The following is a 27812-nucleotide window of genomic DNA, read 5'->3' on the forward strand; positions in this document are numbered from 1 at the left end:
CTTTTAGCAAAAACTAAAATTTTTGATTTATCAAAGTTAAGGACCAGCTTGTTTTGCCTGCAATAGCCAAGTGTTGCCCTAATTGCTCTCTTCAGTCCTACAGGGGTTTGTGAAATGATAGCAGCAGCAGCAGCAGCAGCAGCAGCATATAAGAGAATTGGAAATTTGCGTTGTGCTAGGTTAAGAGGATGGAAATCAGGGCTCTGTAAGAGATCAGTCAGGGGATTAATATAGAAGTTAAAGAGGGAGGGGGACAGGATGAAACCCTGCTGTACTCCTTTTTGTACCCTTATTAGGCCGGTTAAACTCCCTTGGGGATTGCACCTCACTTTCAAGGTGGAATTGGTATACAATTTTTGTACAAGAAAGAGGAGGCGTTTATCGATAGTGGTGCATTTTAATTACTCCCAGAAGGTGAAAAAAGATGAAATTTGACCTCATTCTGATGATAGAAAGCAAAGTTAGGTGTACAAATGTTGTTTTGCACCATTGCCATATTCAGAATGCACTTTTAGTACAAAAACAAATTATCTTAAGGGCATTTTGAAAATTCTGCCAGGGTTATTTCATTAAAATTTTGGAAACCAACTGGCAACCGTCAGATTCTGAAAACATCAGTGGTGGGATACCACCGGTACGCCCTGGTATGGGCGTACCGGTGCCTGCTGGGAGCACCAGGTATCATTCCGGTACGGTGCTCTGGAAGGCCCACTTGCCCACCCGCCCTCCTTACTGGTATTTGAGCCGATATGCACGGAGCATACGGCGCCTGTGTGTCACTCCGCTGAGCAACTGGAGCATCGCGGAGCATCACAGGCAGTAAGTACGCATGTGCATGCTGCGCTCGTGCTGCGCATGTGCATTTGGTGGACACCCGGCCCCATTGCACCATACCAGTTGCAACGGGATCTGGAACCCACCACTGGAAAACACCTACATTCAAGAAGTGTGCTAAACTAGGAAGTGGATGAAAGAGTAAAATATTGATTTTCATTGCTTTACTGACACATTTACTAAACCAGAAACTGTTGGTTATAATGCTCCCAAAGATATTAGTTACTTAAATGTACATTTTTAAAACTTATTTGTTTAAAACCTGGGATGCAGAGGTATATCTGGATAGTCACAAAGATTCAAAATACATCAGAACTTTTTGTTTCACCTTTCAAACTCTTGAGTCTGAAAAAACTTCATTTGGAATCAAAGGACGATAGCTGAGATACGGCAGATGCAATTCTATGAATAATAATTAGTAATTAGAATATTATTTATTATAATTTGCCTTTTATTCCATAAGCACCCTCCTCCATTTTTAACAATCCAAAAAAAGCATAAGCAATCAAAAACTGATTAAACACAATTATGATTATTAATGGTAAAGGGAACAGTATGTTTGACATATAAAATGCTAACTGTGTGTATTTTTATAGGTATCACTCTCTTTCCCATTACAGTTTTCTTAATGTACCAATTTTTATAACCTATTGTTGAACCAAGAAATACTTCAATATTTAGGCTATGAATTAAGTATTATAATTAAAAGTGTTTTTAACCCTTTTACTCCAATATGTGGATTATTCTGACAACATGGATTAGTTGAGGGTCTACTTATTTCACAATTATTATTCAGATTGAATCGAGTAAAACACACTATAAACAATTGAGATTGCAACAACTGGTTGAAAGAACAGAGAGATGTTTAATAGCTACCACAATCCATTTGTTCAAATTAGACACCTAGCTGGTTAGATAAAACCCTTTCCATAATCTCAGAATATAAGATTATTTAACCAAGGCATGAGGTTTATTGTTTGCCATATACAGTTTGATAAATTACGAAGACGAAATATCTTTGTTTTTCAAGTTAATATGTGTTATAGATAACACTATAGATATTATCTATAGCACACACACTTAATGATCTATCTAGAATGGTGTGCAAAAAGCACAGACAGTGGGAAATGATGGAATTTAACCTCATTCTGATGATGGAAAGCAAGGTTAGCTGTACAAATGTTGTTTTGCACCATTGCCATGTTCAGAATGCACTTTTAGTAGAAAAACAAATTATATTAGGGACATTTAGTTGTTACCTGGTTACAAGTTCCAAAATGTCCTAGTTCAAGAGAACTATGTAGCTAGTACATGAATTTGAAAACTTGACGTAAGTGGATTCTCCATGCTCTTACTATGACTAAAAGACTGATATGGCAATATTGAAATGATAAATGAATGGATTTATATTTCACTCAATGGATTGAAGACTTGATTACACTTGCTACCTGTTAGCGGGTTGCCTATAGATGGAAGATGTGGTGTGGATAGAATAAAAAATACAGAACTAATTAATACAAAATACAAGTGGTGATATACAGAAATGCAGTTGAACGTAATATAGGCAGTCGAATAATATTTACATTAGATAAATATATAGACTTATCTATAAATTGCTATAATGATGTATTTTGTTCCTTTCTTTTTCTCCGTGCCCCCCACACATTTAAAGTACATTTAATGCAAAGTTTTATGTATTTGCATTATAATTATCTCTTGCATTTTCTTTTTTTTTGTTATATTTTAAAAGCAATAAATATAAGTAGAACAAGCAGTACTCTAAGAAAAAAAGTCTCTTGCTGTCTCCTGATGCTGTACAGAATGTACTGACTAAAGGCTTTTATTTCATGTTAGGCCTGGTTATGTGTGAAAAACAGTTTGGATTGATAGTTGGTATAGAAAAACACAGAGGTAAAACAAGGGGTGTGGAAGATGGCCATGATTCCCCATAGAGCTATGATGGCGAACCTATGGCACAGGTGCCAGAGGTGGCACGCAGAGCCCTCTCTGTGCCATCACCAGCTGCTCTTCTGGTTTCCAGTGCCAGCTGGTATTTATTGGTGCCAGAGCGCCGGAAAACGGCCTGAAAAATGGACAAAAAAACAGGCTGTTTTTCAGCCATTTTTCAGGCCATTTTCAGGCTGTTTTCTGGCGCTCTGGCGCCAGTGAAGACCAGCTGGTGCCAGAAACCAGAAGACCACCTGGCGACGGCACATGCACATGTGTCCTGGTTTGGGCACTCGGTGCCAAAAAGGTTCACCATCACTGCCCTAGAGGGACAAGAGGAGGCCAGGTTTCTCCTGGTAGGTCAATATATAACAATTGCCAGTATTTCGGGTACAATAAACCCCTAGTCAGGATGGAGATGGGAAATCTATAGCATTTTTTTTTAGTTTGCTTTATTATAATCCCCAGACTGCATGGTTAATTCTGAAAGGCAGTGGGGATTGGGAACTAGCAACATCTGGAGAATCACAGGATTAATATTCCTGACTGAATGCAATGCTTGCAAATTAAGTTAGGTGGCCTTTATAAAAGCACACATTTCTTCCCCCAAATCATTGAAATCTTAAAAATAAATTATGCTAAAGAACGTTGCCATTCTGTCCATCAGCAGACAATTCTATTCTCCCAAAACAATTGGGGTAGGTCAAGAAGCCAGCAAAAGAAACTTCAGGTTTGAAAATAGTCAGATCAGGTTAAAGATTGCAGAGGAAAAATAAACCCAGAAAATATTCTCCCAGTCCCTATGAGAAAGGACAGAGCTACTATAAAGGCATTGGAAAGCTTTAGAGAAGCTATGCAGGCTTTCTTTTCTTCGTTTTAAAAAAACGAATCTATTTAATTGTGACAGTATTCTTTACATTCTTATATGACTCTGTTCTAATTAACCTGCATATTCATCATCCAGTGTGATGAACCCTATTTCAACCCCTGATATTATCTACTAAATCTTATGTAGAAAAATCTTGCGATGGCAGTCTCCACCCCAATCTGTTTTTTCTTGTTAACCCGTGGGAATTTTCATTCATTCAAAGGTAGCCAGAAATATGTTACTTTTGCCATTGGTGATTAAGCAGTGTGTAAGTGACAGAAGACCTCAGTGCAGAGATTTATGTTTGAACATAATGAGATAACTGTGGTTTGCGACGCATGTTGTTTAGCTACCTGAATAAGCATATCCAAGGTACTGGGTTATTACAAATGTCATATGAATGTGGAATTTGATGCACTCTACATTTGTTGAAATACATCCGTCAGATTTGGAAGCCATTTTTCTTTTTAGCTTCCTGACTGCCACATATTTTTACCTGGGAAATTGAGATCATTTTTTGTTTTGTTTTGTTACAGCGGTGGAAATTTAGCCATAACAACATTCCTTACTCTGGGAGTCAAGGACAATTGCCTGTACCTGGATGGGAGTGACTGGGGATTGTCTCCAGTCGAGTCTGGACCATGTGAGGAACTTGTAGGTGTGGAGCAGAAACTTGAACATTCAATTGGGTGAGGAAAACCTGGAAGCTTTCATATTCAGGTTTTTCCAGATGTGCCAACATGACATCTCTAATAAATTGGAACTTTGAGGAACTTCAGGCCTTGGAGTTTTATTTCGTTGGGGGTATTTCTTGGAACCCTGACACTATCTCTCTCCCCTCCCAAGATTAAAATAATTTTCTACATGCTGCCTGGGCTCATGCTGCAGTTATCTTTGTTTGTCCGTTTCTATGTCTGTTATAGTGACATTTCTAGCTAAACATAGAAAACCAAATTTATTTAGGATCATACAAGTTGTATAAGTGGAGCATTTTTGTTTGGCTTTTGGGGAAATTAAAAAAGAAACTTATACCATCTGGAGCAGAATTTTAGGCTCCCATTGGTGGTGCAGGTGCATAAATGTAGAAATAGAATGGAGATACAGAAATATGTACTTATTAACACAAGTGCCTGCTATATCACTGGATCTCTTTCCAAAACTGTGTCAGGCCTGCAGTTATGTTCCTTTTAGGATCTTTGGCCTGCCACACTCTCTATTATTTTCTATGCTGTTTCATTAGTGTAGTAATTGGGAGGGGGAATAGTAAGGAGTAGAATTGTAGAATGTGTTGTTATCATTCCTTTCTAGAAGCCCAAGGTCATTCTTTGTCTCTGTATCTCTGCACCTGACCCGAACTAAATGGGTAGAAATGCCAATGTGGCAGAGGAAGATTGGATCATGTGATGAACTTGTGGGTGTTGGGGTAAGATATTGAACTTTCAACTGGGTGGGAACCCAAGAAGTTTTCAGATTCGGGATTGCTACAGATGCGCCAACATGTCTCTCTTATTAAATTGGAAGTTTAAGGATAGTTCTGCCTTGGACTCTGATTTATTTCTGGATGATATTTGGAACGCTGACAAAATAGTCATCTGCCATCTGTGTTCTTTCTATTTACACAAAGCATAATCTAGATGGTGATCCATGAACCTGTCAGGATGAGCAGGAAGCTGTGGCCCTTTCCTGCTATAGATCTAATAATTAAAGTAAGTTATACCAGTTCTCAAAGGAATTGGCATTCTGTAATAGCAGTACAAACAATAGCCATAAGTCACTGCAATTCCATGCTTAGCAAGTATTGTTAGGGGCAAATATGCTGACTTTGGAAACTGCTTAGAGAGGCTGTAAAGCACTGTGAAGTGGTATATAAATCAAATTGTTTTTGCTTTGCACAGGTCACTTTCGGAAAGTGAGGGGAGCTGAATGTCAATTCATAAAGCATTTGTATGTCTGTTAGCAAATTGCATGGTGAGGAAAGGGGGGAAGCGCATTCCACGTATACCTTGGGCTAGAGTCAGATCTCAGATTACTACAGCAGGCTTGTGAGGCATGCACCTCATGAATATGATTTATGACACAGACTGAGGGGAGGGAAGAAACAGGGGCAAAGTTCAGCCATAATTTAAATGAGGTCAGATCTGACTGCAATGGGATATTGCTGAAATGGTGTTCCTAATAAATGACTGGATTTCTTTTGAAACTTGGCTCAAGGCTCATGAATTAATTAGGGCATCTTTCAGAAACCTGACATTAAGTGCTGTTACTATTGCTATTGTCCCTGTTGCCACTCATAAAAAGTGGAACCCAAGCCTTCCAATCAGCAGAGGAGACAAGATGAATAGAATAACAGTAGAATTGGATGGGATCTTGGAGGTCTTCTAGTCCAACCCCCTGTAGTCCAAACCCCTGTAGATAGCCAGGAAAATGGCTGTCCAATCACTTCTTTAAAAAAAACCTCCAGTGATGAAGCACCCACAATTTCTGAAGGCAAGCTATTTCATTGATTAATCATTCTTACTGTCAGGAACGTTTTCTTTAGTTCTAAGTTGGATCTCCCTTTAATAAGTTTCCATCTGTTACTTCCTATCCTGCCTTCAGGTCCTTTGGAGAATATTTTGACCCCCCCTTTCTTTGCAACATTCCCTTTAATATTAGAAGACTGCCATCTGGTCAACACCCCCCCCCCCCAAAAAAAGAAATCTTTCTCTTCACTAAACTAGACATTCCCAGTTCCTGCAACCTTTTTTTATAGGTTTTAGTCTCCAATCCCCTAATCTTCTCTGCACCTTTTCCTAGAGTCTCAATATCTTTTTTGTATTATGGTGACCAAAACTGGATGTAGTTGAAAGGGATAATTCAGCATGAAAGGAGACTAAATTCATTGTTGTTACAATAAATGGTGGCTTATCATGACATTCAAATAAAACCATCGTTTCATGTGATCAATTTATAGTGAAGCCCCAGTTCCTTTTTGTATTAATCTGCAGAGCTACTCAGGTTCCACAAATTCTCTAGTAGTCAGCCGATTAGATGCAACTTCTTCACTGGAGTTTCATATGGGCAGCAATCAGATTCCATATAGGCATTCAGTGACTGGTGTTGCTTCACTCTAATGATTCATGTTATGGTGTGGATAAGTAACTGCTGTAAAAGGATTACATGATTCAGTGGGTGATTCTAATGGCATTTCCTGGAACTTACACTGAACAAAATTAAATGTTCAGAAAAAAAGATTAGAAGAAAGTTCAGATTCCTTACCCATCCTCACAGTTCCTCCACTGCGTATTCTGTTAAAACAAAGAGGAGAAAAAAAGGAAGGAAAAGACAGATGTTTCTTAAATTGCATAGCCTCGTATGCTCTGAGATTTTAAAGATCTGTATAATACAGAAATGCATTTTTCAGATTAGTTTTGGAATTCCTTCCAACAATGAAACTCTTTAATAACTGAACATACACACAGATGCAAAGATGCTTTGGAACAAAGAGCAAATGTCACATATCTATACAATAAAACAAAACTCTTGACTTCCACAAATGACCTGAAACTAAAACTGTTGGCCGTCTTGGATAGGTAAGCAGATAATTCTACTTCGGCTTCATCCAGAGGGAAGCTCTTTATGTGAAGGAGAGCAGTCACACGCTGCCTTTAGATAGAACTGAACTAGTACACTTGTCCTTACATCATTTCACATCATCTCACAAAACCATCCAAGTTTAGCAAAGGAAGATCCTTTAAAAATTTTTTTTATTAATTTATTAATATTTGGTATTTGGTATTTATTAATATTTGTATGCCGCCCTTTTCCCTGGGGGGACCCAGGGCGGCTCACAGTTCAAGGGGAGGGGAGGACAAACCAAGTTACATATAGGACAATACATCGTTAAAAGCACAACATTCATACTATTCAGGTAGGGTAAAGGTCTTTAGCCCCAGGCCTGTTGGGACAGCCAGGTTTTAAGGGCTATGTGGAAGGTCTGGAGGGTGGTGAGGGTACGAATCTCCACGGGGAGTTCGTTCAACAGGGTCGGAGCTGCCACAGAGAAGGCTCTCCTCAAACTCAAACTCAATTGGGAGTTCTGCTCCAACCCCCCCAAAAAGCAAAGCCAACTCTACCAACACATACGAGGTTTCCTGTAGTGTTCCCCAATGTTTTTCTCACTGTAGGCTGATCCCCAGTAACTACCAGCAGTTCCTTGCATCGAGCCTATATTATTATCATTATTATGATTATCATTCCCGTACTGCAAGAGGCAAGGATGAAAGCAATGGCTAGCTAAAGATCATATAACTGGCTGAAAGTTAAGGCCAGGATTAAGGCAAAAAACTAAAATCTAGGAACACGTGTTGCTGGATTGGACCAAAGACCCATCTAAACCAGGAACCTGCTTGTACCAGAGCCAACCAGGTCCCTTTTGCATACTCAGGAACAAGATAGCAGTTCAGAAGCAGATTCCATCTGTTCCCTAGCAGCTGTCAGACCCATGCAGCTTCTGATCCTGAAGAAAATGCAGGTATCTTTGAATTGTACCTTTTAAAATAATATTTTACAAAAATATTGTAGCTGTCCTGGGTACTGATTGGTTATTATCTCACCTTTATCACTTTATAAATTACTCAAAGTGGCATACATAGCTCCTCCTCCTCTTTCCCCACAATATCAACCCTGTCAGGTGGTTTGGGCTTAGAGAGAGAGAGAGAGAGAGAGAGAGAGAGAGAGAGAGAGAGAGAGGGAGGGAGGGAGGGAGGGAGGGAGGGAGGGAGGGAGAGAGAGAGAGAGAGACTGACCCAAAGCCACTTGCTGGCTTTCATGCCTAAGGCAGGGTGAGAACTCAGTCTCCTGGTTTATAGGCCAGCTTCTATACCAAGCTACACCAAGCTATTTTTTGCCCTTAAACAAATGAGCTAACCTGGCTTATTAGTTTAAGAGCGAAAGAATAGTTTAACACAAGATAAATACCCTGTTTCCCTGAAAATAAGACCTCCCTAGATAATAAGCCCAATTGGGTTTTTGAGGCATGCACAATAACAACAACAACAACAACAACAACAACAACTTGGAAAGAAATAACTTGTTTCCTGTGGAACAGAAAGGATGCTGCAGAAATTCAAGAGGAACAAAGGACCAACTGCTGATTGACAAGCTAATCCTAAAGAATTCAAAGAAAAGACGAACCAACCTGTTCATGGCTTGGATAGACTATAAGAAAGCATTTGATTCAGTTCCCCACAGCTGGATCAAGAAATGCCTAAAAATCTTTGGCATCAGTAGCAACATACAAAAATTCATGGAAACTTCAATGAACCTCTGGAAAATGAAGCTTATGGCTAATGGAGAAGAATTGGATGAAGTTGAAATTAAACGAGGCATTTTCCAGGGTGATTCCCTTTCACCCCTACTTTTTATACTCTCAATGCTACCACTGACAACCATTTTGAAGAAGGTGAAATGTAGATATGAACTTGTAAAGATAGGACTGAAAATTTCACACTTGGTGTACATGGATGATTTGAAGCTGTTTGGTAAAACAAAAGCTGAACTGAATTTATTAATTGAAAGCACAAAAGAATTTAGCCAAGACATAAAGGCAGTTTGGAATTGACAAATGTGCAACAATGGCAACCAAAGCAGGCATAGAAGATGATGGAATAGAACTTGAGAATGAAGAAATGATAAAGGCAGTAAAACCAGAAGAAGGCTACAAGTACTTGGGGATTTTAGAGGCCTCTGACTTAATGCATAATAAAGTCAAGGAATCCAGAAAAGTGAAGAACCAATGATTAAGGAAGTAAATAAGGGAGGCCTTTTGAAGACAACTAAGTTAAAAACTGAATATAAGAAAGAAGTAATTGAGAAGCGAGCTGAAAATTGTAAAAGCAAAGCTATGCATGGCCAATACTAGTAAAAGTATAATGGTTCATTGACATTGCAATATCTGGTGATGCACCAATTGAAGATAAACAGCAAGAAAAAATCACAAAATACTGGGACTTGCAAATTGAGGTTGAGCGACTATGGAAAAAGAAATCATGTGCTGTCCCAATTGTAATTGGAGCCCTTGGAGCAATACGTAAAGCGATTCCTTGCTATTTGAAAATTCTAAATTTACCTGACTTGAACATTCTGATTCTACAAAAAACCACCCTACTTGGAACAACTTATATCCTCCAATGTTACCTTAACAGTTCCTAGGTCCTTGGTTAGGACTCGAGCTGTTAGGCTACCAACCAGCCCCAAAGGCTGTGAATCTCACCAAAGATTAAGCACATCATAATAAGAATAATAATAATAGCAACAACTACAACAACAACTTGGAAAGAAATAATAATAATCCCTCTCCTGAAAATAAGCCCTCCCTGAAATTATTGCAACACAGCAGCAGACATCAGGTGATCACCCTCGATGCCTCCTGCACCTTAAAAATAATAAGACCTCCCCAAAAATAAGGCTAAGTACTTATTTTCGGGTCAAAAGAAAATAAGACCCTGTCTTATTTTTGGGGAAACAGGTTAAGGATGACTTAAGCCTTTCTCATATATTGAGTGAGATGAAGACAACCCAACAGGAACTGAGCCCCTCCTATCCCAATAGATGATCTGGTTATATTTGTGCAATGACTGTTGCATGTGGGGACATATTGATACTTCCTCCTATTTCAGCTATCTGAATTAAAGAGACACGTTATCAGAACTAAAAGTGCTGAACACATTTTATGATGAAAAATGGCCACCTGATATCATTCAGCCATGTTGTTGAGTTGTAGAATTGTAGAATTGTAGAAGTTTATTTATATGCCGCCCTTTTCCCTGGGGGGACTCAGGGCGGCTTAGAACTCAAGAGGAGGGGGGGAAGACAAACTTTTAACACGTAAGACAATACATAAGAGTTAACTAAAAGCTGCTCCCCATTCAGTAATTGCACAACAACAGTTGGGTGAAAGCCTGTTGCGTTGCACGACAAGCTCCATCCATTTGGACATGCGCATGATGTCAAGGTAAAAGAAGCAGGCTTTGTCTGAAAATGGCACATGCTACTATTTTGTCATACTGAAACCATTTAATACACACACACACACACAAACATACCAGAGTGGTATTCAGCAGTGGTATTCTGGAGAACCGGTAGCGGAAATTTTGAGTAGTTGAGTGAAATGGTAAATACCACCTCTGACTGGCCCCACCCCCATCTATTCTCTGCCTTCTGAGTCCCAGCTGATCTGGAGGAAATGAGGATTTTACAGTATCCTTCCCCTGCCATGCCCACCAAGCCACGCCCACCAAGCCACGCCCACCAAGCCACGCCCACCAAGCCACACCCACATAACCTGTAGTAAAAGTTTTTGAATCCCACCACTGACACATACCACACAAATATGGTGGCTGCTACTGCCGAAGGCAGTGCAGTAGTAAATAAAACAATCCCTCCTTTTTCTGAGATTCTATTTGAAGTGTCACCTGTTCTCTTCTCCTTCCAGCATTGTATTGTATGTTGCAATCTCAATATCCAGGGCCAATTTGGTATTCATGAGGTCTTGGTAATCCCGTAAGATGACAGCCAATTGATCCTTGGAATTCTGTATGCGATTCTGAAGATCTGTTTGCTTTGCTCGGGCGTCTTTTAGCGCACAGTCTCCTTTATGTTCAATATCCCCAATGGCTATTTGGAAAGCAGCCGTCTGCAAAAACAAAGCGAAAATAATTCCATCTTCTATTCACAAAACTGCAAAGATGACTTTGTGGTCTCTGGTCCTACAATCTTATTTTCAGTTAATTCTGAAGCCTCCTTTTCCGATCCTTCCAGCTCACTCACTCACTCTGCCTGTCTGTCTGCCTGTCTGTCTGTGTCTCTGTCTCTCTCACTCTGTCTGTGTCTCTGTCTGTGTGTGTCTCGCTCACTCTCTGTCTCTGTCTCTCTGTCTCTCTCTATCTCTGTCTCTCACACATACATGACTGGCACCACCAAGAATGAGCTCCATTCTTCGTGGCTGGGTTCTGGTAGGGAGCATGTGAAACCTCGCACGGAAGAGCAAAAATCTAATTACTTGGTGGGTGGATGGGTGGTGGAAGGAATTGATTTTTTTTCTCCAGTCCAGTCAAAATCTAATCCACTAATGAACACCTTTTTGTGGAAGATAGACAGATAGCAATAATAGCAGTAGACTTATATACCGCTTCATAGGCCTTTCAGGCCTCTCTAAGCGGTTTACAGAGAGTCAGCATATTGCCCCCAACAATCTGGGTCCTCATTTTACCCACCTCGGAAGGATGGAAGGCTGAGTCAACCCTGAGCCGGTGAGATTTGAACCGCTGACCTGCTGATCTAGCAGTAGCCTGCAGTGCTGCATTTAACCACTGCGCCACCTTGGCTCTTAGATAACTTAGCTGGTCCAACAAAAAAGAGAGTTCACCCTTTGTGGGTTTTTTTTCATTATACCTATCAAAGATGTTCAACTCTCCTTTTTACGATTCAATTCTGTCTTTGTAAACTATCAATGGACTTTCAAATACAACTCCCACTTATAGCTCTCATCATGCCTCATTACTAGAAGGATCATTGTGAATAGCTGTTTACTAGCATCTACTGCCCACCTCAGTTTGACACAGATCGTGAGCCCCATAGTATTGGTGCTTGATCCCATAGAAGCAACCCATCCTCCGACATCTGTATAGTATTTTATATATCATAAGGTCAATATATTTAAATTTTGATCTTTTTTAAAAAAAAAAGCCTCCGGGAACAAAAAGGATTTTCTGACCTTTTTCTTCTCAGCATCTAGTTTGCACTGCATCAAATGGATGACTCGGTTCAACTCATTAATTTCATCATTGGTTTTTTGCAGGCTTTCATTGTACTGGCATTTTTTGTTCTGAAGATCTTCAATCTAATAGCCAAAGAAAAGAACAGAAGAGCAATGGAACTGTGATCTAGAAATGTTAGTGGTGTTGACCTTCTGTTCAAGGCTTCCCGAGAGCAGGAAGCAGACTCCTTGTCCCGACAAAAAGCTCTTGTATTAATTTACTGTGAATTCTGCTCATTCACATCCAGCAAAGTCTTTCGAGGGAGGATTTACAGTCACAGACCTTATCTGACTTCGAGAGTCACGAAGCAATTAAGCGAACTAATTGTCTCCTGCAAACTCCACTCCACTCTCCTTTCACTTCTCTTTTATTTCCTCTGGGAGGGGCCATTCATCGTCCACCTGTGGCCTTACTCCCAGGTCGATTCCTCTTCTTTTGCTGTTCCTTTTGTCTGGCAACTCTGTGCATGTGCATACTGGGAATAGGCTCCAGCTTTTCGTCTGCCTCACTGATGACTTACTCTGAAGGCAGCTGATAACTGCCATACGGCTCTGGTCCCCTCTCTGCCTCCAACACAGAGCCCTCATTGGAGCCTTCCCCAGAGTCCAGGACTGGCCCATGTTCCTCCCCAATCTCCTCACTGTCCGAATGTGTTGCCAGCTCTGCTGGCTGCTGGCAGGCCACAACCCTTGCAGCCTTTTCAAAGAGAAGACCATGGTTTGAGCAAAGGTTCTGTTGGGAACTAGCAGCTCCATCCTCACCTATAAACAGTTTTGAATAATCTGTCACTGTACAATTGTCGAATTATTCAGATTTCCTCTGAAGGGATTAGTTGAGTCACAAGGTTGCAAAGCACCATATTTCTGAGATTTTCTCTAAGGGAGTATTGCAGAATGCTTACAGCGAAAAGAGGATTTATTCAAAATAAGCTACAAGAGCTAAATCAATAAGTGATCCCTTCCTTTCACTAATACAGGTAGTCCTTGACTTATGACCACAACTGAGCCCAAAATTTCTGTTGTTAAGTGAGACATTTGTTAAATGCGTTTTGCCCCATTTTTAGGACCTTTCTTGCCACAGTTGTTAAGTGAATCACTGCAGTTGTTAAGTTAGTAATCCAGTTGTTAAGTGAGTCTGGCTTCCCCATTGACTTTGCTTATCAGAAAGTTGCAAAAGGGGACAGCAATATCACTTAGACTTATATACCACTTTACAGTGCTTTACAGCCCTCTCTAAGTGCTTTTACAGAGGCAGCCTTTTGCCCTCAACAATCTGGGTCCTCATTTTACCCACCTCAGAAGGATGGAAGGTTGAGTCCACCTTGAGCCTGGTGGGATGTGAACTGCCAAATTGGAGGTAGACGGCAGTCAGCAGAAGTGACCTGCAGTACTGCACTCTAACCACTGCACCGAAGATCACGTGACCTTGGGACACAGCAACCATATGAACCAGTTGCCAAGCATCTGAATTTTGACCACATGATCATGGGGATGCTACGAAGGTTGTAAGTGTGAAAAAAATGGTCACAAGTCACTTTTTTCAGGGCCATTGTAACTTTGAACAGTCACTAAGTGAACTGTTGTAAATGGAGGACTACCTTCAAATCCAAATACAGGCAGTTCAGAATTTCCATCTCCACCCCAACTTGTAATAAATACTTCTTAAGAAATGACCTTTTCAAAACTATCTTAAATCTTACACCTGAAATAGACAAAATTTGGGGATGAGGATGACGATGAGGTTTGGGTTTGTTTGCTTAATTTCTTGCTGGATAGAATTTAATCTATTTTGATCCAGTGGTTTAGGCATTAGGCTAGAAACCAGGAGACCGTGAGTTCTAGTCTTTCTTTAGGGTGCGTGACTTTAGGCCCGCCAACCTCCCACCCCCCTCTCTCTCTCTGACAAACCCACCTCACAGAGTGGTTATTGTTGTGGAAAAAAATAGGAAGAAAGAAAAAAATTACCGTATTTTTGGACTATAAGACACACTAGTGTATAAGATGCAACAGGTTTTTGAAGAGATAAGTAAGGAAAAAAGTTTGTGCCTTCCCTCAGCCCCCAGCAGCACTCTGCACACCCCAGGGAAGGTAGGGAAGGCAAGTGAATCCAACCGCTGATTTAGATCCTTTGATTCCAGGCTGCTAACATTTATTTCCAAATGCTGAGCCTTGGGAGTTTGTAAAGAAAAATAACCCCAAATAAATATTGAAAATATAGTAGCTGCCTACACTGCCATGACATCTTTGTATACAAGGTGAGAAATATGAGTGGTTGGGTTGGGAAAACTAAACTGCCATCTATTTTGATTCATTGGTGAGGTCTTGGTGTATTACTAGGATTTTTAGAAATACTCAGCCAGCTTAGTAATGATCTAGCAAATAACGTAATAAACAAGCCATAAAATAAACATTACAATGTCAGCAGTATTAAGCTGGACTGACACCATATATGAAAATGAAGTAACTTCATTTCACACCTCTGTGACTACCGCTGCTGATATTTACAGGAAGAGCAATGGCTCCATGATTGAGGAAAAGATTAGTGAAAAGATATGAAAATTGCTTCATCATATCTACTGATTTGGGTATTTTAATTGGCCACTTTAACTATGTTATTGTGATATTACCATTGTTATAATTATATAACAGGTTGATTGACTTAGAATTAATCCATCTTTGGCTTTACATGAGAGGTCCATGTGTGTTTTGGTGTGAACAGCTGCCACCACTGCCAAGAATAGCATTGTTGAAATTAATAGTCAGTCAGTATTGTGCTGATATGGAGAAAAGACTGACAGAACATTGTTAGTAATATCAAACCTACAAGCTAAGTGTTGGCTAACAAGTAGATGTAAATCAGAAACCAGGACATGATACGTGCTGGTTTTCTTTATTTTCTGATTACTTAGATCAAGGGTCAGCAACCTGCGGCTCTGGAGCCTTATGTGGCTCTTTCATCCCTTTGCTGCAGCTCCCTGTCACCGGTCAGCTCCACAATTGATAGGGCTTTCAGTTAAAACAGGTAGTGGAAAAAGGACACTGTGCTAGGAGGAGACTCTATGGTGGGGGAACTGGACTTCCAGTTGGCTTCAGAATTGAATGCGGGGGGGGGGGGCTTCCAATTAGGACCTTTTTGGCTCTTCAAGTGTTTAAGGTTGCCGACCCCTGACTTAGATGAACACTAAAAAACTGAAAGAGTCAACCACCCAGGCCATGCCTCGGAAACATACCTGGTTTTGATAAAAAAGGTTAGCTTCTTCCTTGCTTCTCTGGGCAATGCTCTGATACCAAGTATCAATGTTCTTGATGAGGATGTCCATGTCCAAACCTCTGCTGTTGTCCATATTGAGCACCACAGCTGTGCCAGAGGGATGGCAATTCAACATAGCACGTTCCTGGAAGTGCACAGAATATGTTTGAGATCGTAACTCAGAGTAATGGAAGTGACATTAACAGTCTGTCTAGAAAATTAGTGGATCAAAGTTAATTGCACATCTAATTTCTGAGCAATTGATGGCATCGATGCCTCATTTGAATGAAGATCACTTTTGGCATACCCCCTGATGTCAAGCCTATCTTTCACAAAAGTCACAAAAGTCTCCTCAACCCTTCCAAACATTTCATATTTTTTTAAAAATTATATAGTAAACTCAAAACAGTGAATATACTGTATTTTTCTGAGTATAAGACGCATCTCCCCCCTTTAAAAGAGGCTGAAAATTTGGGTGCATCTTATACTGCAAATGTAGCTTTTTTGAAGCTTTTTTCCGACCTAATAAAGTGCTAGCGAGTGAAGCAATCTTCTGTACTTTGCCTGCTTTTCTCATTGCTTCTCTCTCTGACAATCAGCTGTGCTTTAGAAGCTGTTTTTTTAATCTCCAACCAAGGGATAAAAGGCGCCCGCAGGGGCTCAAAACCAGCAAACCTATGTGCTGAAGCTGACCAGATTAAGGATGCTAGCCAGGTAAATACTGCACTTTTTGGACTATAAGATGCACCGGTGTATAAGACCCACCAGGATTTCAAAGAGGTAAGTAAGAAAAAAAAGTTTTTTGTCCTCTCCGGCCCCCAGGAGCACTCTGTAGGCTTCAGCATTACAATGGCCTGTTTTTTTCACAAAAATGGGGGAATTTGTGCCTCCCGCCAGCCCTGTTGAAGAGTGCAGAGTGCTTCTGGGGGTTGGGGGAAGGCAAAAATGCCTCCATTTTTGCAAAAAACAGTCCATTTTTTTGCCTGTTTTTAGCAAAAATAGGGCTTGTGGGCAGGGCTTTGGGAGGCCAAAAATGGCTGTATTTGGTGTGTAAGATGCACCAACATTTCCATGCTGTTTTAGGGGGGAGAAAGGTGTGTCGTATAGTCTGAAAAATACGGTACCTGGTAGGCACAATTTCCCCCCCCCTCCCTATTTTCCTCCCCAAAACTAAGATGCATTTTATACTCCGGTGAGTATTATACTCCAAAAAATATGGTACTTAATATTTTTGCTTTCCACATACCTAATTCTTTTGCTCCCACTCCCACAACAACCCTGTGAAATGGGCTGAGAAAGAAGGACTGACCCTAAGTTCCCCAGTTGGCTTTCATGCCTAAGGGAGATAGAGAGTCCACCATCTCCTGGTTTCTACGCCAGCATTTTAACCACTACACCAGACTGGCTTCATAAAAATCATATAAATTGTACAAAAAGTATTTGTAGGGTTATGATTGAATCCTATAATCAAGCCCATCACTTTGCGCTGGAAATTTTCAGTAACTAAGGGCACCAACAGGCCTACTTTGCCTTCTAATTTTTTTTTTAAGAATCCAAAAAAATTATAATGATATAGCAGCAATTTGCTACTGAATCTGGGTGTTTTGATACAAATTGCAGAGGCTGTTGTTTGCTCATCCCTAGCAACACATTTGTTAATCAGCTAAAAGTCCCTTTCTAGATTTATTCTAGTTGTGTTAAAACAGTCAAGAGGAGATCCAAAGAGCTTGTTGCTAACTGGACCTCTCTGATTTTCCTGTGTCCATAACATGGAGAAAATGGAGTAGAGTGGCAATTTAAAGACAGTGTCTTTTAAAAAAAACTGATCCCTGTGTGAAATCCCTTCATAAAATAATGGCAGAGGGGTTTGCCTGCGTTTGGGAGAACTCATAGTTAATGTTATGGTTGGTCCTCTGGAGCCTGGGGGAGGCAGTTTTTGCCCTCTCAGAAGCTCGAGGAAAGCCTCTGAAACCTGGGGAAGGCAAAAACACCTCTCCCCACGTGATGCAGGAGGCTGACTAGGCCACACCCACCATGGCCACACCCACCATGGCCACACCCACCCAGCAACTAGAAAGAGAACCCTTTGCTGAAATTTTTGAAGCACACCCCTGATTAGATATGTTCATTGTCTTGAGTTATTTATAAAAAATAATAAAGATGGTATACCAATAAAATAATTACATATTTGGCATTTCAAAAGTCCTTAGGCTATGGGTCTAATCATTGCTGTTTGCAACAATAACTGTCCAGTAAATATGTCCTAGCTATCAGCAACATGCAATGAAAATTCTGGTAGTAATGCCTAAGAGTTGTTTTTCACATTGCAATTTGAGGATACAGACCTCCATAAAAAAATATTTCAGGAACTCTTTATTCTCCATCAACAACTCCTTCTTCAATTCCAGTTCCTTCTGTTGTTTAAATTCATTATCTACTTTCTGAAGGGAGAGAAAAGACACTGCTAAATAAATAAATAAATAAATAAATAAATAAATAAATAAATAAATAAATAAATAAATAAATAAATAAATAAATAAATAAATAAATAAATAAATAAATAAATAAATAAATAAATAAATTTTATTTATTTATATATATATATAAAATATATATAAATATATAAATATATATATATATATATATATATATATATATATATATATATATATATATATATATATAATAATAAATAAATAAATAAATTTTATTTATGTATATATATATATATATACACACACACACACACACACACATACATACATATATATATATAAAACTTCAAAATCAAAGAGAATACAGTAACAATGAGAGATTTGATTCCAATCTTGGGGATGAACATTTAAAAGAAATTGGATTTTGAATCTTTGTACTGCAGAACCTTTTTCAAAGTTTCCAGAAGTGGGTTGGGCAAGATAAATTTGGTAAAATGCATTTTGCTGCAGTAGTAGATTCCTGAACTTGACAGCCAGAAGAACAAGATAATCTCCAAAGAGTCTTATACTCCTTATATTCTGTAATTCCATTATAACTTGCATTTTGAGTTTGGTGTTATTTTGTTTTGTACTTGCTTCCATAATTTTTCTGGTATGTGGTACACACTGGTCTTATTCACTTGTTATGCCTGCACAGAGGCCTGTTTTTTTTTTTTTTAGTACATGAACCACTGTGACACAATGGTTAGAGTGCAGTACTGCAGGCTACTTCTGCTGACTGCCAGCTGCCTGCAGTTTGGCAGTTCAAATCCCACCAGTCTCAAGGTTGATTCAGCCTTCCATCCTTCCCAGGTGGGTAAAATGAGGACCCAGATTGTTGGGGGCAATTGGCTGACTCTGTAAACTGCTTAGAGAGGACTGTAAAGTACTATGAAGCGGTATATATGAAGTGCTATTGCTATTGCTATAGAATAAATGAGATGGAAGCACATTCTCCTATTAGCCATGTGCAGAACCCAACATCCATAATAATGCATCCCTTCGCATAAAGAACCTAATATACACAGTAGCAGCCAACCAAATTATGGCTTTTATAGAGAATGATATTCCCAGTAGTAGCCCCTGTCTCCGGGGGCTTTCCCCTGAGGTCATAGGTGTCCCTACCTCAATGACATTTCATAAAATGGTAAAAATTGTCTTCTTCAAGAGTCCTGCCATCTGCCTGAAATAGCAGCAGCGTTTGTTTGATTAGCAGTATTTGTTGGTTTTAATGGTTTCATTTTAGGAATACGTTAAAGCAGTTTTGCCTGACTGTTATCTGTGTAGAATGGTGAAAGGAGAGAGCATCTATAAATCAATAAGGGAGGTGGGGTTTTTTCCAGCTGTCTTTTTGAAAGCTAACGTCCCTGCAGCCACAGGGTCTATAGGCAATTCTGTGTTTTAATGCACAGACATGCCCAAAGTCAACCATTCTCTGCATGTTTCGTACGAACATGCAGACAAAACCTCTTAGGAATGAACAGAGCAATCTGTCAATATTTCTAATATTGGGATTTTCACTGGCAGAATTCCCAGCCAGATCTATGGAGTTAATTAAGAAGATGGATTCAATGGGTACTGTCCCCTTAAACACTATGGAATGTCAATGGAAAAGCAATGGGCATTGCACAGTATATTCTGTCTATCAAAAGAAGTGACGATGTAAGTAGATTTGTCTCTGCCACTAGAATTAAATAAGAATAGACAATTTCTCTATTTATTCCTCAATTTTTCCTAATGTGTTTTGTTTTAATGGGCAAATCACTTAATTTACTCACCTGTTTGAGCAGGATAAACTCATTCTCTAAATGTTCTTTTCTATTACTCTCCTCTTTATATCTAGCAGGATATCAAAAAGCAAAAGCAGAGCAGAGAAGAAAAGAAATCAGTTGAGTAATAAATAATAATAACAATGTATTTGTTATTTATTTATTTGATAATAACAAATAAATATTTATATATTTATAAATTTGACCTTCCCAGCTGAGTTCTAACAAGCAAAGTCAAAGGGGGAAGCTGGATTTGTTTACCAACTGCATCATTCACTTTAATAATTGCAGTGATTTACTTAATATCTGTGGCAAAAAAGTCACAAAATCAGGCCCTATTATCAACTTCTGGTCCCAATTTTGGTTGAAAATTGATTGTAAACCTGTGCTTAAAATCATTTGAGGATGCTGTCCAACTGTAATTGAAGGTAATTTTGCAATTGTTGTGGCCCACCAGAAGAGCTGGCAGTAAATTCGGACAGTGAGGAGGTTGTGGAGGAACCTGGGCCAGTTCTGGAGTCTGGTGAAGGCTCTGATGAGGGCTCTGTGTCAGAGGCAGAGAGGAGGCCAGAGCTGTATGCCAGTTATCAGCTGCCTTCAGAGTAAGAGATCAGTGAGGCAGAGGAATAGCTGGAGCCTGTTCCCAGTGTAAGCATGTGCAGAGTTACCAGACAAAGGGAACAGCTAAAGAACAAGGGTCGACTTGGGAGTAAGGTGGACAATGAATGACCCTTCCCAGAAGAAATAAAAGCTGAGCAAAAGGGAGTGGAATTTGCAGGAGACAATTAATTGGTTCGTGACTTTCTGAGACTCCTTGCCACGTTTTGCAGATATCAGCCTGACAGCTCTCCAAGTCAGGTAAGATCTGTGACTGTAAATCCTCCCTTGAAAGACTTTGCTGGATGTGAATGAGCAGAATTCACAATAAATTAACAAAAGGGTTTTTTGTTGAGACAAGGAGTTTGCCTCACACTCTTGGGAAGCCTAGGTCAGAACAGCAATATTTGAAAATTGTCCCCTATTTTTTATCATTAGGTTTTGCTCAGAGGAGAGAATAAAGAGAAGCAATATCAGCAGTCATGTTTTACAAATCTCTCTCCTGGGCAGAGTTTTTAGTGGAGTAAGCATCCTTCAGCATCTATTCACTGAAAAGAATAACCACAATGTACCATCAAACCTCTTATGAGCTAGCTTACTTGGTTTGGTACTCCTCAATCAGCTCCTGCATTATTTTCTGCTGGTTTTCCAATTTATTCTTTTCTTTCAATACATAATCATTTTTTTTCCTCAGGTTAATGATGTAGTTATCGAACAGAGTGCTCAAGTCTTTCTTAACCATTGGCATCTTCTGGCTTTGCAGCAGTTCCCACTTGGTTGCCAGTATCCTGTTTTTTTGCTCCAGGCTTCTGACCTAAAATGCAGAGAGAATAAAACTTGGTGCTGATCAATCCGGGAGGTTTTGAGAAGCAAACTAGTAATACAATGTTTTAGATTTTGGCTAAAGAAAGGGGTACCTTTGACTTACAAGGCTCACCTATCCTGTAGGATTTCCTAATTCAACATGCCAAATTCTTCCAACCTAATGTAATTGTCAGTTTTAACAGGGAAATTAGACAAAGGACCATAGCAAAATGAGCTAATTCTACTTTATTGTAAAGCCGCTGTCAGGTTTCTGAAAGATGCCCTAATTGATTCATGAGCCTCGAGCCAAGTTTCAAAAGAAATCCAGTCAATTATTAGGAACACCACTTTGGCAATACCCCATTGCAGTCAGATCTGACCTCATTTAAATTACGGCTGAACTTTGCCCCTGTTTCTTCCCTCCCCTCAGTCTGTGTCATAAATCACATTCTCCAATGAGATGCACACCTCACAAGCCTGCTGTAGTAATCTGAGATCCGACTCTAGCCAAAAGTATGCGTGGAATGCGCTCTCCCCTTTCCTCACCATGGCAACTTGCTAACAGACATGCTTTATGAGTTGACAGCTGCATCATAACAAAAACCAACAAGTCTGTTCCAGGGACCATGGAGCTCAAAGGGGACCCATGAAGGGGGAAAGGTGGATTTACTGAACGGCCATATGATTCACTTAATAACTGCAGATATTGACACAGAGGTTGAAACAGTGACCTCATAGGTTTCTGGCAAAGCAGTGACTCCCCTGCATGCCCCCCCCCAGCATGCACGTGGGGCAGGGGGCATTCAGGGAGTCACACACATGTGTGTGGGGAGCGGGGCACATGGGGGGAGTCGTGCAGGCATACGTGGGGGTTGCACACATGGGGGATTGAGCATGCATACCCGGGGGGGCACATTGCATTTTGGGGGCCCATATTAGTCTTGTTTGAGCACATAATAAGCCTCTCGGCAGCCCTGCTGAAAGTAGCCAGAGAAGTTAGGGAGGTCTCCTGAGCCTGGTGTTCTGTTGCTCAGGATGCAACTGCATCTTATTCTCTCTCTAACTTGACTGTTCTCTAGGCAGCATCTCTTCGCCAAATGCCTCAAGGTCATTGCCACATCCCATTACATCAGCCCCCATTTATACCAATTTTTCCTCTGCACTAAAGAAAGCCTTCAGGTATCTCTCCCAGTCTTCTAGGCAGATAAAAGGTGGTGGGAAAGAATAGGGATTTCAGAAACCGAAGAAGCTTCCTCAATACCATCTAGTCAAGTAGAAATTGGACAAATGTCTATAGAGATTCTCAGTCATCCAAGGTCATGGTTGTCCCAAAGGTCCCTTTTTCAAGAGGCAAGTAGACTTTCTGGAAGTTTTTGTTGTTGCTGAAGATGTTTCACTTTTCATCCAAGAAGCTTCTTCAGCTCTGACTGGAGGGATTTATACTCCTTGCAGATAGCTGGTCATTTGCATTCTTTTGGACAGTCATTGAGGCCACCTGGAGGTTTATCTGTGTCACCAGGATCACCTGACTAGTGCAAATGGGTGTGGAGCCTTCTTGGAACTCTTGAAAAAGCACCTTTAAAAATTGGACATGTGGAGATTGAGCCCAGCCTCAATCTCCTTCCAGCATTTTAAGGTCATACTTAATGCAGTAGTGACTTCCCAAAGGAAGACTATAGCAATAGCAATAGCAGTTAGACTTATATACCGCTTCATAGGGCTTTCAGCCCTCTCTAAGCGGTTTACAGAGTCAGCATATTGCCCCCACAGTCTGGGTCCTCATTTTACCCACCTCGGAAGGATGGAAGGCTGAGTCAATCTTGAGCCGGTGAGATTAGAACCGCCGAACTGCAGATAGCAGTCAGCTGAAGTGGCCTGCAGTACTGTACCCTAACCACTGTGCTACCTCGGCTCTTTTTAAGACGTTGGAGGCCTTCTGTCCCCTAAGATTGAATGAGCCAAAGATGGTCCTTCTGCAGCAGAAGGTGCCCAAACCAAAACAAAGCCCAAGGCAGTGACTCAGGCACAATAACAATAAGCCCCCTTCTCTGCGGATTTGTGGAAGCCTTTGATTTGTTAATAACTTGCTACTCTTCCATGTTTGGGTGACTCAGTCTAATCCCCAGTGAATGTCAGTAATTCCCTGAGATAACTCAGTGAATGTGTGGATTGTATATGTTGAACATGAACCAAAGCAGCTGATGAAACTGAAGCACTGTTGCTCAGTCTTCTCCACATCTGGTATCAAATAAGCCTGGAATTAGCACTAGCACTAGCACTTATATAACGCTTCACAGTGCTTTACAGCCTTTTCTAAGTGGTTTACAGAGCCAGCCTATTGCCCCCCAACAATCTGGGTCCTCATTTTACCGACCTCTGAAGGATGGAAGGCTGAGTTAACCTTGACCCCGGTGAGATTTGGACCGCCAAACTGCTGGCAGCCAGTGATCAGCAGGAGTAGTCTGCAGTACTGCACTTTAACCACTGTGCCATCATGGCTCTTCCTGGAAGCACAAGGACCGTATCAAGGGAAGCTCCAGGATGGAGAACTCTTCCGGTTAGAATGGTATCCAACTGGCATAGGCTTCTAATGTCCATGGGTTGATTTTGCCTAGCAAAGATGGGTCATGAACCCAAGACTAATGTGTGGATCTGGGTTTTAACTGCAGAAACAGCCAGAACCTTGGACTAAAGCAGTGTTGGCAAACCTTTTCAGCAACAAGTGCTGAAACGGGAATCTGGCAGTGGAGGGGGGGCACCGGCAACCAGAAGAGCAGTTCCCCGGTGCACATGCAGGAGTGCCAGAAACTGGAAGAGCTTCTGGTTTTCGGTGTGTGCATGTGCACTGGTCACCTGGTCTTCCGATTTCTGGAGCACATGTGCATGCGAAAACCAACTGGCCAGTGAGCATATGGCCGCTGGAAACCGGTTCATACATGCGTGCCAGGGAGCTGCTCTTCCAGTTTCCAGCACTCCCACACATGCAAAGAGCAGTTGGGCAGCGCACATGTGCACATCGGAACCCAGAAGATCAACGTGGGATGCCTGGCATCCCCAGAGAGATGGCCCTGTGTGCCACTTCTGGTACACGTGCCATAGGTTCGCCATCATGGGACTAAAGTGTTCCTTGTGGAAAGCTACACTCTTGTCCTGATTATACTTCTCTCTAGTAAGGATGAAGAACATTAGTATGATAAGCTAGGTTCAAACTTCTTCTCAAAGTGACTGAAAGACTTTGAGCCAGTTCCCATCACCTCTTAGAGGCCATCTACTGTTCTCTGAGCAATTTGGAGCATAGCAATACTAATGGCAGCACACACATTAACACTGAAATTAAGGGTTGTGACTGTGTATATATTTGTGGCTATGTTATATAGGATAGCTGCTTACATCAAGGTCACAAACCTATGTAGAAATAAATTAAACTGCTGAAAAAAATGCCCAATGTTTATATCAAAAATATTTGGAAGCAGATTGCAATATACTAAGACTTGGGAATTTTATGATCCTCCAGATATGTGTTCTCCAATCATCTTTTGTTTTGAAAGTGCCAGCTCAGCTTCCTGGGATCCTTTGTTCAGTAACATCTGGCCCTCTGGCCCTCCAGGCCTGCATCATATTTGCAAGTCTGCCAGTTTAATTTGCTAGAGAGGAAGGTTTCATTTAAGGATAAGCACCATTAAGATGTAACCTATCTTACAAATCACTCCCATTGCCTTGGAAACACAGCCTTACTAAATACTTCCAAGAGTTTTGAAAACATTCATTTTCTTCTATTGCTTCAGCTTTGATCTGAAACCTGGAATTAAAAAGCAAGTCTGCAAACAAATGCTTAAAGTTGAGTCCTTTGAAGTTCAGGAACAAAGATTTGCACCCCTCCATATGGTGAAAATAATTGTGCAACTTACAGTACCTTTCCTTGGGCTATTCCTTCTTTTTTCCTGCTATGAATGATAGGTGTAGGCACCTAACATAAAACAGGGCTAGCAGGTCAGGGCTACAAAAGTGTAGAATTGAATCTGAAGCTGCCACAGAAGCACTGAAAAGTAATTGGGAGTTCAATCAAGACCATTGCGGAAAAAAGGTGACACAATTAGTGTTCTTCCGCTTACTGTGCTGCCAAAACACCGAGGACATCTATGTCAAAGGCCCTCTCCTTTATTTTCACAGCACCTCTATGAGATGCATTGGCTAAAGACAGTGAAACTCCAATAAGTTTAAACTTATGCAGCTTGACTCAGCTCAGCTCAAGGAACAATTCAAATTCACCTTTGTTTGGTACAATTGAATGTGCTGCGGTTTCACTCTAACACTGTGTTCTTATGTAGAATCTTTTTTTTAAAAAAAAATTATTTGACATTTTCCAAACATTAAAATCACAATTACACTTTTACAGCTTTCTTTTATCGGTATTTCTTTTTTCTGGTTTCGGGTTTTCCATTTTCCATTCTATTATTTTATACATATTTTTCTTTGATTACTTTCTCATTTTTACAATATATACATCTATATACAATATTTCCATCTCTATTGCTTTCTCTTTTCATTGTTTGCTATGTGTTCCTTATGCATTGATTTTACATCTCTTTTCAAGCCAGTTATACCACATGTTCCATATCTTGTAGTACTATGTTTCCTCTCTATCTCTTAGTTCCATCGTTAGTTTGTCAATTTCTGCGCATTCTAACACCTTTTTTATGGTTTCTGCATTTGATGGAATGGTTTTTAGTTTTCAACTTTGGGCATATGAAATTCCGGCAGCAGTGATTATATGAAGCATTAAATATTGGATATACATACACACACACACACACACACACACACACACACACACGTATGTATGTATGTGTGTGTATATATACATACATACATACATACATACATACATACATACATACATACATACATACATACATACATACATACATACATACATACATACATATATATATATATATATATATATATATATATATATATATATTGGCTTTCGGACACGTCCACCACATATGATAGAAGGTCCCCCTGTTCTTATGTAGAACCAATCTGCTCTGTACTAATAAGCGGGGTGGGGGTGGGAGGGAGAGGAGACCTGATGCTTTTACAAATGTGCCATATCTCCCTTGTCTTCTTCTAACATAAAAAAATGAATTCCAGCAAGAATTCCAGACCCAGAATTCCAAGCATAGAATTGGCAAAGAATACATGGGCTGATCTTTAGTGTTATAATGAGATGTCTTTGATGGAGCCTGTTTCAAAATATCTCCACATTCAACATCTCTGTTTCACTAACCTCTCCAAAACAAATTCCTTTTCCCACCTGGGTCAATTTACACTTTTCATGAATGCCTAGACTATGCTAAATTCTAAGACTATTAACAAAACACAATTGTTCCCTGGGTGAAACATGTTTGATCCAAACAAATAATCAACATTACAGTTTTAGCTACTGGCCTGGCTCCCACCAGATGCTGAATCACAAAATAGACAATTCTGTTTTTCAGCCTCCTTTAGAAACTGTGAACTCTTCACTCATGATGCTCATAGCAACCACGCTGTTTTGCAAGAGGTGTTTAAACCAAGCCTCAGTGTCCCGAATCCTGATACATAACATAATGCTCAATACCTCCTGGAGTGAGATAACAAAGCTAAGGGGACCTTTATGATTCTTGCTTTCAACCCCTGACTATTCAGTCATGTGTCTAGTTCCTTCTGCTTCAATTCAAAATCAGAGGGGATGTTGGGGGGGGGGGAGGAAGGGAAGAATTAACTCACCTTGTCAATGAAGCTAGCAAACTGTGTGTTCAGGTCTTTCATTTGATCCTTCTCATGGACTTTGACTTGATGATCATGTGGATCAACTCCCAGATAGAGAGGTTCTAAGAGGAGCTTGTTAATGCAAACCTCAAATAACCCATCATTTTTATAGCTTGGCTTGGGAATGTTTGTGTATCCAAGATTGTAGCTATCTGCCAGAAAGCTGTGGTCTGCCATGCTTTCCATATCCAAACTACTACCTCTAAGGCTTTTCGGCTGGTGGCCCATGTAACAGGAGATCCTGTGATTTCTCCCAAAGCTATGGAAACTTTTGCTACTGTTGCCTCTTTTGAAAGAGCAGCTGTCTGCGTGGTGTTGCATCCCACTGATCTGGATCTCATCACTGCAGTCAATGGTGGAGATGGAAGATCTTCGGCGGTTCTCAGGAGACAAGGGTAGCTGGTCCATTGTGTCTGAAGAGCGTTTGGAGGAAAATGGGAGCCACAGGAGGAGAACAGCGAATGAAGGAACTACTTGCATGCAAGGCTGGAAGCAACTCCTTATATGCAGAAGGAGAGACTTGATGGCAGTGTTAATTTTGGGTATTACTGGGTCTGCCTAGCCTGGCAGCAAAACCTTGAACCCAGAGGCTGTTGGAGGAAGTAAACGAAAAAGGCTGGGAAGAATAAAAAGGCTCAGGGAAGCTCTTCATTTA

General features: G+C 40.4%; 1 protein-coding gene across 1 annotated transcript; it reads right to left on the minus strand.

Moving 5' to 3' along the window:
• Window positions 1-6598: 6598 nt before the first annotated feature.
• On the minus strand, window positions 6599-27565 carry LOC148048253 (keratin, type II cytoskeletal 5-like). The gene is made up of 9 exons (XM_087707874.1): window positions 27116-27565; window positions 21136-21350; window positions 19949-20009; window positions 18042-18137; window positions 15677-15841; window positions 12405-12530; window positions 11104-11324; window positions 6908-6936; window positions 6599-6790 (listed from the first exon to the last, which is right to left on the minus strand). Exons 1-9 carry the CDS (start codon window positions 27563-27565, stop codon window positions 6759-6761), a joined length of 1395 nt encoding a protein of 464 aa, XP_087564000.1. The 3' UTR covers window positions 6599-6758.
• Between the last annotated feature and the right edge of the window lie 247 nt (window positions 27566-27812).

This window comes from Thamnophis sirtalis, unplaced genomic scaffold (genome assembly GCF_051295495.1).
Source record: "Thamnophis sirtalis isolate CommonGarterSnake01/CBP01778 unplaced genomic scaffold, rThaSir2_p1.2 scaffold_3, whole genome shotgun sequence".
NCBI lineage: Eukaryota > Metazoa > Chordata > Lepidosauria > Squamata > Natricidae > Thamnophis > Thamnophis sirtalis.

Bases quoted from the DNA above. Each gene is read 5' to 3' on its own strand.
- LOC148048253 (XM_087707874.1), bottom strand. From the start codon at position 27,565: ATGGACCAGCTACCCTTGTCTCCTGAGAACCGCCGAAGATCTTCCATC. The intron at 15,842-18,041 runs GTCTGTATCCTC...GTGCACTTCCAG, and splicing joins TGAAATATTTTTTTATGGAG to GAACGTGCTATGTTGAATTG. The intron at 11,325-12,404 runs GTCAGAAAATCC...TTGTTTTTGCAG, and splicing joins TAGATGCTGAGAAGAAAAAG to ACGGCTGCTTTCCAAATAGC.